General features: G+C 36.4%; 1 protein-coding gene across 3 annotated transcripts in view; it reads right to left on the bottom strand.

Moving 5' to 3' along the window:
* The window catches only part of PRKAA2 (protein kinase AMP-activated catalytic subunit alpha 2), a 72,214-nt gene that overhangs the window by 41,010 nt on the left and 12,105 nt on the right, over positions 1 to 19,099 (bottom strand). Inside the window, exons 2-3 of one of the 3 annotated variants that reach the window (XM_045802239.2) lie at positions 9,330 to 9,471; positions 485 to 626 (exon numbers count right to left, since the gene is read on the bottom strand). The exons of 1 other annotated variant lie outside the window; for it this stretch is intronic. Coding sequence is in view for 1 of the 2 variants with exons in the window: in XM_045802238.2 (XP_045658194.1) it covers positions 485 to 626 (142 nt within the window). In the remaining variant the exon portion in view is untranslated. The remainder of the gene's footprint in view (positions 1 to 484; positions 627 to 9,329; positions 9,472 to 19,099) is intronic. One more of the 3 variants, XM_045802238.2, reaches the window with a different exon arrangement.

The raw sequence follows: 19,099 nt of genomic DNA, 5'->3' as shown, positions 1-19,099 counted from the left end.
AGAGGTGAGTTACCAAGCTAGTAGGTAATTCTTATGCTAATCTTAAAAAACCTGCATATACATATTCTGGATCATCTAGAACATAGGTCCTTGACGATAAGCTTGTAATCAATCATGCACCGCCATGTGATTTCAGAGACCTCATTTCTTATTTATGTCAATGAACAAGTGAACTTCACGTGAAGATGAAAGGACTCTGAAGTCCTAAATACCCTTCAAAGTGAATACGAGAAAAGAGTCAACTACCAAGGCTGCATTCATCACTTGAAAACAGTACTGATTTCGAAAAATGACTTTTAATTATAAACTAAAAGTATGTAAGAAAGGATTGATGGAGATTAAATGAATTAATACTTGCTGGACAGAAATATTAAAAAAGATTTATATGTTCATAAAAAGTTAAAGATAAACAGTTATTTGTAAATTCATAGGAAATATTTCAAGACAGTTTCTCTTTTGCATTATCAGGTACAAAAATACTTACAGTTTGATAATATGAGGATGACGAAAGAGTTTTAGGTTTTGAATTTCTCGTTTTATTTTTCCAACAACATCTAAACTGCGAATCTTCTGTCTATTTAAGATTTTAACTGCCACTTTATGGCCTGTCAATTGATGTTCTCCAACTAAAGAAAAGAAAAAGAAAAAACTTGCTGTCATAGCAACATAATCATTTATTCATTCTTCCTTCCACTGTATCCCTCTACTTATATACACCACTTTTATATCATTTATTACATAGAACTTAAGTTCTTTTTACTTCTGTGTCTTCTACTAGAGTATGTACTCCCTGAGGAAAGAAACTGCATCTTGGTCTTCTCTGTATCCTCAGTATCCAACAGGAGATGTTCATTAAGTATTTGTTGAAAGGATTACTGAATTCTATATTACTACAAAAAAATAGGGGTGCCTGGGTGGCTCAGTCGTTAAGCATCTGCCTTCGGCTCAGGGCGTGATCCCGGCGTTCTGGGATCGAGCCCCACATCGGGCTCCTCCGCTGGGAGCCTGCTTCTTCCTCTCCCACTCCCCCTGCTTGTGCTCCCTCTCTCGCTGGCTGTCTATCTCTGTCAAATAAGTAAATAAAATCTTAAAAAAAAAATAAATAACCAAGTTTGGAACATCTTTTGGATAGAGCTGAATTCACTATATTTTGTTAATCTCTTTATTTCTTCATTTTTGGTTCATGCGAGTCATTGTATTCAAAAAGAATAAATGATTGCTATAATAAATTAAAAACTTATGACTGGTTTTATTACTATTTCATCAGAAAATACACATGTAGCCCTTATTTTATGTATTTCTTTTTGCCTTTTCCATAAAACCTTCCTATTTCCCATTTAATGGGATCTCTACTTCTTTCAAACCCTCATAGTATGTTTACAAAGTTTATGTATCATTTATCATTTTTAGGCTATTGTAAACATTTGTGGTTTTAACAAATCATACAATATGATCTATGAGCTTATACCTACCTCCATGTTGAGTAAGGCAGTCAGTATTCATCTGACTCTCCCAGAAGTACAAAGCACAGTATTTTGTACATAATACATGCTAAATATGTTTCATTAAATGAAATAACAGTCCTTCTCCTTTCATATAACACGTTCATAGTATCTACACTACTAGTAATATCCAAATACTGCTCAGATGAAAAATCCCTCCATCAGAAAACAAATTTGTCAGCCTCCTCTCCTATTTCCCTCAATTACTATTCTAAACATTGACCATTCTCCTCACAGCACCTAGTCAACCACTGACTCCTTACAGTAAATTCCCCTTCCATTTCTTTGGGGAAAATGAAGTCCATAGGAGTGATTTCCTCTATCTTCAAGGCTTGGTTATATCCACATTTCTCTTTGCTCCAGTCTCAGATGTTTTCATCTTTCCGTTTCCTGTTTGAGGCCAGTATCATCAACTTGTGGCCTTGAACTCACCTCTTCTACACTCTCCTTATACTCAACCATTTTCTTTTCTAATAGCTCCTTTTCCATAGCCCATCAATATCCTATGTTGCCCCCAAATCTTCCATTTACCCTGCATCTTCCTTTAGTTTTCAAAATTTGTCTCACCAACATGTCTCAAAACAGTAGTGTACATTTATTGTCTGTTCCTTCTCCCTTTTCATCCTTCTAACATCACTGCTATCTGGCTTCTGCCTCCACTCCTCTACTGAAACCAAAGAGTCACAAAAGACTCGTTAATTATCAAGCCATGTATACTTTCCAGTTCTCAGATTACTGCAATCTCTGTTGCAATAGACAACACTGACTCTCCTTTTTGGTGGCACTTCTCACTCCTGGTTCTTCTACTAACTTTCAGATGGTATGTTTTATGGCTTCCACCTGTTCTTTAAAGTTTAGGTCCCCAGGTTTCTAATCTATAACCAAGTAGATACTTAAGTTATCTAGCCCATCTCTCATAATTTTAATTACTACCCATGTGCCAAGGACTCTGCCCTCCTCTTCAAATTCATGTATCTCAGTACTAGTATTATTCCACAAACACATCAAATTCAGCATGTTCAGAAGTATACTCAGCATTCTCTTCCCCTTCCTTCACCAAACCTAAGTCCTCTATTTCACTTGATGACACACAGCCTATATGCTGGAAATCAAAGAGGTGACAATACCTCCAAAATATATCTTGGAGTCAAGTTTCAAATCATTAAAACAAATACATTAATAACAATGACAGAAGTGACAACACTTATTGCTTGTTCTGTACCAAGCATTTTTCTAAGTACTAACTACTCTGCTCACTCAACCCCATAACTTTATGAAGCATTATTGTCCTTATTGTAGAAATAAGAAACCTGAGGCACAGAGAACTAACTCATTGGAGGTGATAAGGCACGAGGTGGCACAACATGTGATCTCAAGCTCCTTCACTCCAGTTCACAGGAAGCATGTTTAACTACACATAATAATGCCCCCAGTCAGAACAATCCAAACATGAAATGGGCTGACCTAGGAAGAACTGAGTTTCTGTCACTGGAGATTATTTTTACCTTTACAACTTTCTCAAGTAGTAAATTGTCATATCAAAAACTTTAGTGAAGCTTGAAAGTTATTTTACCTACATATAAACAAATTGGTAGCCATCATATCAAGTTCAAGCAATCTATATATTAATATTCCAAAATATGTTTCCAGAACTACAAAAAAATATTATCAATTTCAGGGACTTTCATTTTTAATTAATTTTTTAAATTCCAGTACAATTAACATATAGTGTTATATTAATTTCAGGTGTAAAATATAGTGATTCAACAATTCTATACATTAGTCAGTGCTCATCAAGATAAGTGTACTCTTAATCCCCCTCACCTATTTCACCCAACTCCCCCCCCCCCGTAACCACCAGTTTGTTCTTTGTATTTAACAGTCTGTTTTGTTCTTTTTCTTTGTTCATTTGTTTCTTAAATTCCACATATGAGTGAAATTATATGGCATCTGTCTTTCTCTGACTTCACTTAGCATTGTATGCTCTAGATCCATCCATGTTGTTGCAAATGGCAAGATTTCATTCTTTTTTATGGCTGAATCAATTTCAGGGAGTTTCTACTCAATTAAAATAACCTAAATGGTTTCTTGATGCCTGGGTAGTTTAGTACTCACCTTTGGGAATTTCATAATACCCAAACACTTGCCTGCATGGCCTAAAAAATAGGTCTCTCTCCTCAAATCCCAGACAGCCTCAAGGAAAGTAACCAGTGCTGCATCCCTTTGTCAATACAATTAAAAAAAAAAAAACAAAAATTCAATTCCTCCTTCCCCATTTGATAATTGAAACTACTGACTACTGAGAACATATGTGCTCTTATCAGATCAAAAAGATAAGAGCAAAGACTGTAACAAACAGATGGATGTTTTATTTTTTAATGCTATATGCTTAAATCAAAAAACAAAGAAACCAGAAAGTGAATGAAATTACCCAAAAAAAAATTTAATGATGAAGTATTACTTTGTCAACAAATTCAAAAAAGCTACAGTATACAAAATCAATATACAAAAATCAGTTGTGTTTCTATACACTAACAAGGAACTATCCGAGAAATTAAGAAAACAATCCTACTTACAATTGTATCAAAAGAATAAAATACTTGAGAATAAATTTAACTACGGAGGTGAAAGATCTGTACACTGAAAATTATAAGACACTGATAAAAGAAGATACAATAGATATACCATGCTTACAGACAGAAGAACTGATAATGTTAAAATGTCTCTACAGACCAAGCAGCCTATAGATTCAATGCAATCCCCATCAAAACTCTAATGGCATTTTTCACAGAAACAGGCCCCAAAAGGCCAAGGCAATCTTAAGAAAGAACAACAAAGTTAGAAGAATCACACTTCCCAATTTCAAACAACTTCAGACCATACTACAAAGCTATAGTAATCAAAATAGTCTGATACTGGCATAAAAATAGACACACAGGTCAATGGAATAGGATTGAGAACCCAGAAATAAACCTATGCATATATGGGTCAATTAATTTGTAATGAAGGAGTCAAGAATATACAATAGGGAAAGGATAGTCTCTTCAATAAATGGTGCTGAGAAAACTGGACAGCCACATATAAAAGAATGAAACTAGAACCCTATCTTACATATCACACACACATCACACACACATCAACTCAAAACAAATTATGAAACCACAAAACTTCTAGAAGAAAACATAGGTGGTAAGTTCCTTGACATAAGTCTTGACAATGATTTTTTTGGATTTGACAAAAAAAAAAAAAAAAAAAGCCAAGACAACAAAAGCAAAAATAAACAAGCGGGAGACATCAAACTAAAAAATTTTTGCACAAAAAAGGAAACAAAATGAAAAGGCAACCTACAGAATGGGAGAAAATATTTGCAAATCATATATCTGATAAGGGGTTAATATCCAAAACATTTAAAGAACTCATACAACTAAATAGCAAAAAAAAAAAAAAAAAAAAAAATCTGATTAAATAGAGGAACTAAATAAACTTTTTTCCAAAGTAGACATACAGATGGCCAACAGATACATGAAAAGGTGCTCAACATCAATAATCATCACAGAAATGCAAATCAAAAGCAAAATGTATATCACCTCATATTTGCTAGAATAACTGTCACCAAAAAGACAAGAGGTAAGTGTTGCCAAGGATGTGGGGGGAGAAAAAAAAAAGGAAACCCTTGTGCACTGTTGGTGGGAATATAAACTGGTGCAGCCACTATAAAAAATGGTATGGAGGTTCCTTAAAAAATTAATAGAACTACCGTATGATCCAGCAATCCCATTTCTGAGCATATACCCGAAAAGAAAAGAAAAGAAAAGAAAAGAAAAGAAAAGAAAAGAAAAGAAAAGAAAGCAAAGCAAAGCAAAGCAAAGCAAAGCAAAGCAAAGAAAGAAAAACAGGGTATCAGAGAAATACCAGCACTTCCATGTTCACTGCAGCATTATTCACAAAAGCCAAGACATGGAAACTACCTTAAGGTGTCTGTCAACAAATGCATAAAGATGTGATACACATATACACACACACACACACACACAGAGCAATATTATTCAACCATGAGAAAGAAGAAAGTCCTGTTTCCGACCCCATGGATGGACTTTGAGGCATTATCCATAAAGACAAACACTGCACGGTATTGCTTATATGTGGAATCTTTTTAAAAAGTCAAGCTTGTAGAAAAGTGGAGCTTGGTAAAAGTGTACAAGCTTTCAGCTATAAGATGAGTAAGATCTGAGGATCTAATGTAAAACTTGGTGATTATAGTTGAAAACACTATATTGTATAACTGAAATTTGCTAAGAAGATAATTTAAATGTTCATATATATAAGTATATGTAATATATAAAATATATATACATGTATTTATATTATTTTCATATGTATTTTACACAAATAAAATGAGATGATAGGCGTGTTAATTAGATGGGAAAAATCCTTTCACAATGGATACAGATAACCAAATCATCATGATGTACACTTTAAATATCTTACAATTTTATCAATCATACCTCAATAAAGCTGAGAAAAACTTCTAACTAAAAGTAATTTTTTTTAAAAGCATGACTGTATGACATCTGAGGAAATAACTGACTCATTTCTCTTTATATCTGATGAAATTTTTCCCCATGAAACACTGGAAAAGAAATGACATTATCTCTTGAAACAGGGATGCTGATAAGTTAATTGGATATCTGATATCAAGAGTCAAATGCATTAAGGGGAGCCCAGCTGGCTCAGTCAGTGGAACCGGAGACTCTTGATCTTGGGATTGTGAGTTCGAGCACCAGGTTGGGTGTGGAGAATGCTTAAAAATAAAATCTTAAAAGATTATATTGTGAATGCCTCTTCTTTTTGCTGAACTATATTAGCCCCTATTGCCTAATAACTTAAGTGAATTAGTACTTAATTAAATCCAAATATCTCATCATCATATTCTACATGAAAACCAAATGAGTATTTCTAAAAATCTTGCAAGCAAAACATTTAAAGCCAAGGATTTCTTCTGTATTACAGACATAAACTCTTCTAGGGAAGTAACTGGAAAAAAAGGGTTGGATTCATCAGTTTTATTTCCATTCATTTATTCAATCTATAAACATTTGCTGAATACTTTCCAAATGCCAGGACTATGTTGATCAAATACACATGAAAAGAGAGGTTTAACAGGACTCTAAATTTTAGTAGGGGAAAAACATCAGCAATAAAGGAGCTAAAATAAATTCTGTATGGTATTAAATCTGTCTGCAGGCTACTAGGGATACCTTCTTTATAACGGGAGAACACAGATAAGAAAGAATGTTTTAAAAAATACCAGGGATGGACAAATTTGCCATGATTTATCATATATTCAGAGTAAATATCCCGATTAATACAAGCAATAAGAGGTGTCTATCCATGGGACAAGTATTTAATGAATGCCTACTATGGAAACACTGCACTAAAGACTTGAGACGTGAACAAAGTAGTTCTGCCATACCCAATATTTATTCCACCCTTCCCTCCCAGACATAAAGACTCCCAATTTAGACCTGAGCACATGGTTACCCAGAGTAGAGACTGCATCCTAGCATCTCTTTTAACTAGATGCGGCCCTATCACTATATTCTGGCCAATAACACGTAAGCAGAAATGTCCTTCACAAGCTTATCCTTCATCCCTTTCTCCATCCTACAGCCTGGAATTCCAAAACCACCATCTTGAACCTTGAGGACAGGGTTAGGCAGGTGGGAGCAACAGAAGAGAGAAGCCCATGGTTTTGATGCCGTTGGGTACAACAACATTCTGAACCACCTGCTCAGACTGTTATGAGAGAGCAAAATACTATCTTGTTTAAGCCACTTTTTTTTCCTAAGATGTCTGCCACTCACAGCTGAATAGAATTAATTCACTATTTAGCACACTTTAAAACTCAAACGGTTTGAACTTACTTCAAATTTCCAATTTTGCTGAACTAACAACCCTGAACTAATGGAAATAAATTTATAGCCCACACAATTTCTTGGATTAAAGAGTTCTACAAATCCACCACTCATTTGTGTTTCATTTTGCTTTTCCTGAATTATAGCCAAATTGCAGAAAATATTCTCTAAAGCTATGGAATTTTATGGGAAAAAATCCATACTTACACTATCTATGCTTTTTAGGATTTTACATTTGATAAGGTGAAGAGCTGTCATACAGAAGAATGAAACTGATTTATATTGTTCAAGAAGCAGAACTGGGAATAACTGGACCACCTGGGTGGCTCAGTCAATTAAGTGGCTGCCTTCGGCTCAGGTCGTAATCTCAGGGTCCTGAGATCAAGCCCCACATAGGGCTCCCTGCTCAGTGGGGAATCTACTTTTCCCTCTCCCTCTGCTGCTCCCTCTGCTTGTGCTCTCTCATTCGTGATCTCTAATAAATAAATAAAAATCTTTTTTAAAAAACTGATAATAATTCTTTCAACAGTCAGCTGCTCTAGGAATCCTCTCCATACCTCCCTTTTTAACCACTTCAACATATACTGAAAATTACCCCCACCCAAAAAAATTTCCCACTTAATATAACACTGTACCCTTTTTTTAAGTCATTTTATTGAAGTTTAAAATTTTCCTCTCATATAGTACCATGAATTTTTGCAAACATATAGGGTCATGTAACTATCACTAAAATCAAATGTAGCTCACTTCCATCATCATGTAAAAATTTCATCATACCCTTTTGTAGTCAGTCCCTTTCCTCCACCCCAATCCCTGCCAACTACTGATCTGTTTTCTGTTACTATGGTATTTTTTTGAATATTCTATAAATGAAACCATACAGTATGTAGCCTTTCAACTCTGGCTTCTTATGCATTAATGCTTTTTAGATTTGTCCACTTTTGTGGATTTTTTCTTTTTGCATCTATCAGTTTATTCTATTTTATTGCTGAGTAATGTTCTCTTGTATGTGTATCATACAATTTGTTTATCCATTCACCAGTTGATGGACATATGGTAGTTTCCAGTTTTTGGAGATTATGAATAAGTCTATTCGTGTTTGTGGTGAGGGTAGGTAGGTGAGGCCAATGTGTCTTCATTTCTTTTGGGTAGATTTCTAGGTAATGGATTGCTGGGTTGTATGGTAAGTTTATATTTAAACTACCAGACTGTTTCCCAGCATTGTATACCATATCACCAGTGGTATATCAGAGTCCTAGTTCAGGGGTGCTTGGGTGGTTCAGTCAGTTAAGCATCTACCTTCAGCTCAGATCATGATCCCATGGTCCTAGGATTAAGTCCTGCATTGGGCTCCTTGCCTCAGTGGGGAGCCTGCTTCTCTCTCTGCCTGTGGCTCCCCATGCTTGTGCTCTCTCGCTCTCTCTGACAAATAAATAAAATCTTAAAAAAAAAAAAAAAAGAGTTCTAGTTCTTTCTTCCCAGCACATGGTTTGTCGCATTTTTTATTTTAGCCATTTCACTAGGTGTGTAGTGACATCTCCTAGTTTGCATTTCCCTAATGATTCATGCTGTTGAGCATCTTTTCATGTGTTTATCAGACATCCATATCTCTTATTTAACAAAGTGTCTCTTCAAATCTTTTGCCAATTTTTTAAAGTTTTAAGTTCCAGTTAGTTAACATACAGTGTAATATTAGTTTCACGTGTACAATGTAGTGATTCAACACTTCCCTACATCACCTAACGCTCATCAGGACAAGTGCACTCCATAATCCCCATCATCTAATTTAACCCATCCCCCCACCGACCTGTCCTATGGTAAATCATCAGTTTGTTCTCTATAGTTAAGAGTCTGTTTCTTGGTTTGCCTTTCTGGTTTTTTTTTTTCCCTTTGTTTTGTTTCTTGAGTATACCTTTCTCACAGGCTGTGCAACACTAACATTTACTTGATTCTCAGTTCATCTCTCAATGGTAGATGGGAGGAGGCTGGAGGTCAGATCCCCTGTAGTCTTCATCTATTGCAAGGGACCAAGCTACTGGCAATAACTAGCAAGCCTGGAAAATGGAGCACAGAAAGGTTAAGAATTTTCCCACAGTTGTTCAGCTATAAAGTGGTAAGGCCAGGATTTAAACCCAGTAGCATGTACTGTCCAATACTCAAGCAGAAGAAGCTCACCCATTTCCCAGGATTACCATTCGATAAATTCCTGCATTAAGTTACAGGTTGGATTAGATCAAGCCTAATTCCCCTTCCAACTCTAACATTTTTCTAATTATATCCCTCAGGATCATTCCACACTGAAGGATATAAGTCTTTTAAGCCACTCTAGTCTCCTGATGATTTTAGTTGCCATTTCCTGGATGTTTTCCAGCTCCACATTTTTCTGAATGCACAACATGTAGGACTTCATATAACTGTATTATGTAATTGTAAATACATGATTGTTTTGTACAAAGATAAAATTAATTTTTCAAATTTCTAGTATTATTCCCAGTAAATTCTAGCATTTTTTACAAGCACAGACCCTACAATTTTATCAAGTATAATCAGAAACACTCGCTTCCTATACTTTATTCCATATTAATTCATTGTAACTACTTCCTCATTCGATTTTAATATGTCATGTAAGATTATTACTATATCTAAAAATGAATTTATGGGACTTCATCAAGATTAAAAGTTTCTGCACAGCCAAGGAAACAGTCAGAAAAACTAAGAGGCAGCCCATGGAATGGGAGAATATATTTGCAAATGACGCTACAGATAAAGGACTGGTATCCAAGATCTACAAAGAACTTCTCAAACTCAATACACGAGAAACAAATAAACAAATCAAAAAATGGGCAGAAGATATGAACAGACACTTTTCCAATGAAGACATACAAATGGCTAACAGACACATGAAAAAATGTTCAAAATCATTAGCCATCAAGGAAATCCAAATCAAAACCACACTGAGATACCACCTTACGCCAGTTAGAATGGCAAAAATAGACAAGGCAAGAAACAACAATTGTTGGAGAGGATGTGGAGAAAGGGGATCCCTCCTACATTGTTGGTGGGAATGCAAGTTGGTACAGCCACTCTGGAAAACAGTGTGGAGGTCCCTTAAAAAGTTAAAAATTGAGCTCCCCTATGACCCAGCCATTGCACTACTGGGTGTTTACCCCAAAGATACAGATGTAGTGAAGAGAAGGGCCATATGCACCCCAATGTTCATAGCAGCAATGTCCACAATAGCTAAATCGTGGAAGGAGCCGAGATGCCCTGCAACAGATGACTGGATTAAGAAGTTGTGGTCCATATATACATTGGAATATTACTCAGCTATCAGAAAGAATGAGTTCTCAACATTTGCTACAACATGGACGGCACTGGAGGAGATAATGCTAAGTGAAATAAGTCAAGCAGAGAAAGACAACTATCATATGATTTCTCTCATCTATGGAACATAAGAACTAGGATGATCGGTAGGGGAAGAAAGGGATAAAGAAAGGGGGGGTAATCAGAAGGGGGAATGAAACATGAGAGACTATGGACTCTGAGAAACAAACTGAGGGCCTCAGAGGGGAGGGGGGTGGGGGAATGGGATAGGCTGGTGATGGGTAGTAAGGAGGGCACGTATTGCATGGTGCACTGGGTGTTATACACAACTAATGAATCATTGAGCCTTACATCAGAAACCGGGGATGTACTGTATGGTGACTAACATAATATAATAAAAAAAAAAAAAAGATTATTACTATATCTAGTAAAACAAAGAAAAAGAACAATTACAAAATAAAGTATTATTTTAGGCCTGAATTATGATCTATTTCTCTGTGAGGCTCAAAGAAAAACAAAGGGTTGTCAAATGTCCCTCTGCTGTAAAGATCATGGACATATTATATAATAATTTGAACTATGTCAGCAAAGTTTCAGTCCATGAAAAATTGATTTAATTTTATATGCTTCACAGGCCCAATAGCTACATGTGATATTTCCTATGCCTATACAAAGTCCATGACCTATGTACAAAATTGGTAAGTTTCTTTTCTGGCACTTGAAAAGTATTACCTCACTGGAACATGACATGCATAATGCTATGCTCCCATGAAATTACTAGCCTAAACAAATAAAATCAAGTCTATCACCAAATTACTGAGTATAGCTGAAGACGTTTCCTAAAATTTTCAGGGTGCAGTTGGGATGACCTGACTTAAAATTTGGGCTACAAAATGCACACTAAATCCCTAAAGAGGGTCTCCAAGTGAAAGCACAGGAGAGACTACAAAAGAGATGGACATCATTCTTCAACATAACTACAGGATTTTTTTTTAAAGATTTTATTTATTTGACAGAGAGAGAGACAGAGAGAGAACACAAGCAGGGGGAGCAGTAGAAGGAGAGAGAGAAGCAGGCTCTCCACTGAGCAGGGAGCCCGATGCAGACCTTAATCCCAGGACCCTGGGATCATGACCTGAGCCAAAGGCAGATGCTTAACTGCTGAGCCATCCAGGTGCCCCAGGACTACAGCATTTAATTGCACTTCAGATCTTTCTTGGAAGCAAGCACAAACTTCAGATAGCAAGCTCCAGTGTGATTTCTAGTGGGGGTTATTTGAGGATAGTTAATGGTTCTTTCTCACTAATCTGAGAAGGACAACTAACAGCTGTATGTCTATATATATGCACACATGCTAAACATTTTTACATACATTACTTCATTTTAACCTTATAACAACCCCATGAGGAAATTTTATAGGAAACTGAGGCTTCCAGACATTAAAAATGACTAGTAGTGGACAAAATCAGTATTTAAGGGGCACCTAGGAGGCTCAGTCAGTTATACAGCTGCCTTCAACTCAGGTCATGATCTTGGGGTCCTGGGATTGAGCCCCACGTCAGGCTCTCTGCTCAGCTAGGAGTCTGCTTCTCTGTCATCCTCTGCCCTTCCCCCCACAGCTTGTGCTCTCTGTCTCAAAGAAATCTTTTTAAAAATCTGTATTTAAATCCAAGTCTGTCTGATTCTAAAAACTAGGTTCATAATGATTATGTATTAATTACAGAGTACACTGCATCCCATAATTACCCAACAAATTTCACTCATGTCTAAAATAATACTATTATGTTAAAAGTACGATAGAATCTAAACACTATATGTAATAATGATTTGGGGTTGGGTGCAGTGGGACTCAGGATTCCAAGTTAAGATGCTAGGGACACAGCTCTTCGAGGAGTTACAGTGGGATTTTTTACTGCCCTAGCAAAAGATTCCTTCCATGGTTCTAACAGTCCTAGTGTGAGACCTTGAAACTGGCCCTAGGTGTAAGGAACAAGGGGGAAAAGCTGGGGATACATTATGAAATATTCAATGGCAAGAAAGATTAGTCTTCTGCATACCTGCCAGGTGCAGATAAGGCAAGATGACTGAAATAAAAAGTAAAGGGAAGATTCAAGAACTTTTTATAATGGTGTTGGACAGAAGTTCTGGGAGACAGGACAAATTATGATACCACACAAAATGAAGGTTCCACTGATACTAGGAACCTAGAACCTATCCCAGTTTGTTCTGCGTACTTAGTTGGAAAATTGGAATGAAGAGGTAATTTGAATGACTAATAGTGGAGGCTTCATTTAGTTTCATAGATACACATATAGTATTTATGTAATACATAGTTAGGCATCTGCATACCTTTCCAGTACCATCTTTCACCATTCCCTCACCTCAAATGGTATACTTTAGTCATTTAGAACCATTTTGAATTCCCCATCGGAGCTGTGCTTTCTCCCATTTCCAAGGCTAACAATATCTCTAGCTCATGACAAGCATTCAGTAAATTTCAGTAGTATTGAATACAGTAAATGAATTCAGTTAAACATGTGAACCATTTGTGTCCCTGATCACCAATCTCCAATGTTTCACCTATCCAAGTTTCATTTGTCTCTCGAATTTACCTCAAGTACCATTCCACTAAGCATTTCCTAAACACCACTCCCATTCCTCCCATGATTCCAACAACTCAACTGTCTGGATTAAATGACCCTCAAATGTACAACCGCAGCTCCTCTCCATGATGACACTTAATATCAAGTGCTGTAATTATCTATTTGGTTGTTGTTATTGATCTCCCTCTTTAAACCAATCAGCTCCTTCAGAGCAGGGTCTGTGTCTCATTTATCTTTGTATCTGCAGCATCTGGCACAGTGCCTGACATATAACTGACATTCAGTAACTATTTTCTGTATGGATGGAATGCATGACTGACATTAATATTTGGTTGTTTGAACATATAATTTAGGTTTCATACACTACTCGTATTGCAGCTTCAGAATTTGAGAGGGGAATTCAAATTGGGTGTGCTAATCCCTCATATGTGAGAAAAACCAACAAACATCGGTCAGAGAAAAAGTATTATCTATACATTCTAAGTCGCAAGGAATCCCTTGTGGTACTACATTTCAGGAGCTCCTAAATGTGGAAAAGTATTGATAGAAGAAGAAATAACCATCAGCACCAAAACTGCAATTTACTTAAAGTCTAGGCATTTCAGAAGAAATCAAATGTCTTCCAGGAAAATAAATTTGGAAAAAAGGAGATGTAGCTAGCCAATAAACACATGAAAAGGTGCTCAATATTTTTAGTCACCAAAGAAGCGTAAATTAAAACCACAATATAATATCACAACATGCCCACCCAGCAACAATTTAAAAAAAACAGACAATATGAAGCCCTGGTGAAAATACAGAGTAACTGGAATTTTTCTATTGGGGGTGGGAAAGTGCAAAGACTTGGGAAAAGTGTAAATTGCTGCAGAACATGTAGTCACTACTAAAACTGAACATGTATACTCTGGCTCAGTATATAACCAGCAGAAATGTACAGAGAGTTCTCCAGTGCTTTGAGATCTTTATAAAAAGCTCTCTGTTCTGCTGGTCCATGGACTTATGCTTTCAGTAGCAAAGATCTAAGAAGTGGAAGCAAAAGCACAGGGTGCTGAAGAAAAGAAACAGAGCGGGTCTCCAAAAGCAGGGTGAAGGGAGCAGACAAGTTTGGGGCCCAGGAAGTAAAGCAATTTGGAGAAAGGTGGCTATGATATCAATAGGAAGAAAGGTCGGGGCGCCTGGGTAGCGCAGTCGTTAAAAGCGTCTGCCTTCGGCTCAGGGCGTGATCCTGGCGATCTGGGATCGAGTCCCACATCAGGCTCCTCCGCTGGGAGCCTGCTTCTTCCTCTCCCACTCCCCCTGCTGTGTTCCCTCTCTCGCTGGCTGTCTCTCTGTCACATAAATAAATAAAATCTTTAAAAAAAAAAAAAATAGGAAGAAAGGTATTTCTCAAAGGCATATTATAATGAGTGCTTACAGCATACTGGGTGTTTTGTACGTACGTGTGTCCCTACATGTGTATTAAGTACTTTATACACATTTGCTTATTTAAATCTACAAGGGTTTTTGTGGAGAAAACTGAGGATCACAGAACTTAAGAAACTTACCCAAATTCATATAAGAAATTAATGCTAGAACTGTGATTCAAATATCTCGCTATCTCCAAAGCTAGTCTAAGGGGGCAGAATTTGCTCGTTTCTCATTTTTCAAGAGTCCTAAAGAGTTCTGTTGCCACTGGCAAAATGACTGGAAACAGCACTTGGACTAAAAAAAAACCACAATACAACAAAATCCTTTTCTCAAAGACATACCATATATTCCAAATAAAACTTGATTTTTTTAACCAAAAGTTATACTCCAGAAAAAAGAGATTCTTCTCAAATTCAAGGTCTCATAAACCTTTCATATTTAGAAAGGTTATTTCTAAATTATTTTGAACAAATGACTATATGTACAAAAGACATATTTGCCTAAACATGTGTCAATCATTAGCTGAGAAAAAACACTTGACCAAATCAGTAAACAACAAAAAAGATATTTATCAAGGATATGATAATATGACAATTATTCCTGAACAGTGATTTCATACTTACAAATGCAGAATATCATCCTAAATAAAATAAGCCTTATAAATATCAAAGATTGTTTAAAAAGCAGTATACTCTGTGTATACAACATTGTGAAGTTCATAAGTGTAACTCTACAAGACAAATGAAAAAAACCAAAGTTCTAATGTTATGTTAGTGGGCACCTGTTACAGTATCATTCACAGATTCAAAATAACTTGAATAAAAATCAATAGGTACTCTAGAAAACTATGGTCGATGATTCAAAAAGTAGCCCTAGTAATGACAAAAATCTGAAAAGTAGGAAAAAACAGTATTTCTCAAGTATTTATGATTTTGAATATGTATGCTTATCTATACAGTAATATATCATGAATAGAAAAAAGACATGTATAAGAAGGTGTAAAGCAGCATTATTCATAATAACCAAAATGTAAAAACTACCCACAGGCCCATCAATATCAGAAAGGATAAACAGGAGCCCTTGGGTGGCTCAGTCAGTTAAGCATCTGACTCTTAATCTCAGCTCAGGTTGTGATCTCAGAGTCGTGAGTTCAAGCCATACAGCAGGCTCCACACTGGGCGTGGAGCCTACTTTAAAAAAAAAAAAAAAAGAATGAGTAAATAATGGTATAGTCTTAATGTAATACTATACAGCAATAAGAATTAACAAATTACAACTATATGCTGCAACATGCAACACACATAAGCTCAAGTGAAAGAAGCCAGACACAAACAGAACTGCTTCTACAAAATTTAAAAATAGGTGGAACTAATCCGATAATAGTTACCTTTGGTGGGGGTGGAGGATGGAAACAGTAACTAAAGCAGGGCCCAAACTGGGGTCTTGTGGGATGCTGGTTATTTTCTGTGTCTTTAAGTAGTAGTTGTATGTGTTTGTTTAGTTTATGAATATTCATTGAGGATTTAGGTTAAAAAAAATCACTTAGAGTATGTGCACCTCTTTGTATATGTGGTACAGCTTAATAAAAAAGTTAAGAAAGAATGTTTGGATGACACTCTAGCCATACTCAGGCTACGACAGGTCTGAGAGGCCCCTTTTGTGTCAGCAAGCAGCGCCCTGACAGGCAGCACCATCAAGAGCTTTCACTCTGGAGTCAGGAGAGTCATCTGAGGCACATATGTTCTCACCTCTACCATCTCCAGACTTCTGCCAAAATAACACAAGGCTCCTTTCTTCTTCACCCATGATGAAACAAAACACAGACTCATTGCTTTTCTCCAAATTCCCTTTCCCTGAAAGCCCTTTAAAGTTCTCTAAAGGATAATTCTGAACAGGAAGCAAAAGGCTTTATTCCTTTTTATCTACCACTGATTAAACAAATACTATTAAGTGCTTTATATACATCTTATTTAATTCCCAGAATTCTATAAAGTAAATATGACACCCAGTTTACAGATGAAGAAACTAGGAATTAGTCAACAGTGAGTGGCAAGATGCTATACCTGCCTGCAGTGCCCAAGCTCAAAATTCACACTACTGTACCTCCCAACAACCGGCCTCTCTTGATTGTAACATAACAAGAGTGCTTACTGCATGCTAATCCTTTTATCTGCAACACTTGAGTTGAGAAATTAGGGCACTGAAGGGATGAAGCCTAGTAGTGATAGGCTAAGGAAGGAGGGACAAAGGATGAAAAGAATCAAGTAAGAAAAATTGCCGTTTAGTCAAAATGCAGGCTGGGGTAGGGCTATAGTCTTTGCTGTGGATCAGACAGACTAAAGGTATTCATCCAGTGCTGCCAAATGTCAAGAAAATAAAACACGGATGGAAACAGTCCCATAATACAGTATGTAACATGCACTCTTATTTTTATTGAGAGAACAAACTCATATCCCTGAAGATCCTTTTCTCCTAGCTGTTTTTATCCTCTGTTGGTCTGAGCATCCATTTGTTCATTCATTCACTTGAGAAATATTTTCTGAGTACCTAATGTGTACTAAGGATTCCTCCAAATGCTGAAAAAACAGGTATAAATGGAACTTACATGCAGGTGGAGAATATAAACAATAAATACATAATGGTAATATAATGGAGAACAATGAAAATAAAGTACAGTATGAGTGACAGGGTGGAGGTGGGAAAATGTGTTATTTTAAATAGATCAGGAAAGCCTCAAAATGTGAATTTTTGGCAAAGACTTGTTCTTCAGCTAACTTGAGAACTGATTACATGATATGTTGTATTCAGCTTCATTTTTAAAACTTATGTTTATACAGGCTTTACGTTGTAAAAATGTGAAAGTATTTCTTAGTAGAGCTTACTTAAAAAACAAAGTAAAACTGTGGAATAACTTAACATTCCGAAACAAAATGAGAACCAAACTACTTTTTATCTCTAGGGCCTTTAGGTTTTCATTTCAGTGGTTACCCTGGAGATTACAACAAGCATCTCTGGCTTACCAGAAATCTAGTATAAATTAGTATCTTTATCATTTCCTAGAAAACCAACGACTTCAGAACACTTTAGCTCTATGTTTCCTCTCCCACTTTTTCTATTGTTGTATTTTATTCCTATATATATTTTATATCTCACAAGGTATTATTATTTTGTATAGTCAGTATTTATTTAGTTACCCACATATTTGCCCTTCGCAATGCTCTTCATTTCCTCCTGCTTCTATCTGGGGAAGCATCGTTTTCTTTCTCCCTGAAAGATCCCCTTTAGTGCTCCCTCTACTGTGGGTCTGCGGGTGATAAATTCTCTCAAATTATGCTTATCTGAAATGTATTTTGCCTTTATTTTTCAAGGATATTTTTGTTGGGTACAAAATTATAGGCTGGTGGTTCACTTCTTTCACCTCTCTGAAGATATCATTCTACGGTTTCCTTACTTTGTTGAGAAAATTGGCTTATTGTTCCTTTGAAGATGATATCTCCTGGATACTTTCAAGATTTTCTCTTAACATCTTCTCTCATTTCTACATAGACAGATGGAGTCCACTCCAGCATTGGAAAGCCTCAAGCAAAGGGAACCAGTTTTGAGCAGTTTTCCAGTGATGTACCTAGGAACTATTTTCCTGTATTTATTCTGCTTGGGTTTCATAGAGCTCTGAATTTGTGGCTTGACATGCTTATCAGTTTTGGAAAACTTTCTGCCATTATCTCTTCAAATGCTGCTTCTGCCCCATTCCCTCTCTCGTACCTCTGGAACTGCATAGTGTCCACTCTGTATGATCATCAGTAGTCTTGGGTTCAAAATAATATTCATGCTCATGGGACACAACAGGTAGTGATCTAACACCGGTTTTACTTAGTTTTTTAGAAAGATTCAGGACTAGAAACACGGCATATCAATATGGCAATAGAATCAAACACATCTTTATCAATTCTTAAAACCTCTAATCCCTGCTTCCCAGACCCCACATCACACACACACAGTAGGTTGTGGGGGATGACACTCACATGAATGGATATAATCTATTCCAGCATTTATATGTCTCAAACAGTAACCACATCAAATAACTGCCCATTCATGCAGCTTCTAAGCCTCCTATAAGGGGGTGCATTGAGTTAGAAGAGACATCATAAAGGGAAGCTGGAATATCTTTTTCTGTACAAGTTTTATGCTGATGGAACAATGAAGTAGTAATATAGTTCCTTGGAGTATTACATGTCCCTTCAGAGACCTCCCAGTCCAGATGTAATTCAATAATCAGAGGTTGTTTTCAAAATAAATACTGGCAGTATGGTAACAAAACTGAGAAATCACATTTATCTTGGTATATGTT

This window comes from Ursus americanus, chromosome 12 (genome assembly GCF_024610735.1).
Source record: "Ursus americanus isolate L20-20 chromosome 12, mUrsAme1.1.p, whole genome shotgun sequence".
NCBI classification, from domain to species: domain Eukaryota; kingdom Metazoa; phylum Chordata; class Mammalia; order Carnivora; family Ursidae; genus Ursus; species Ursus americanus.
Note: the sequence above shows the minus strand (reverse complement) of the source record. Positions and strands in the feature narration are given on the sequence as shown.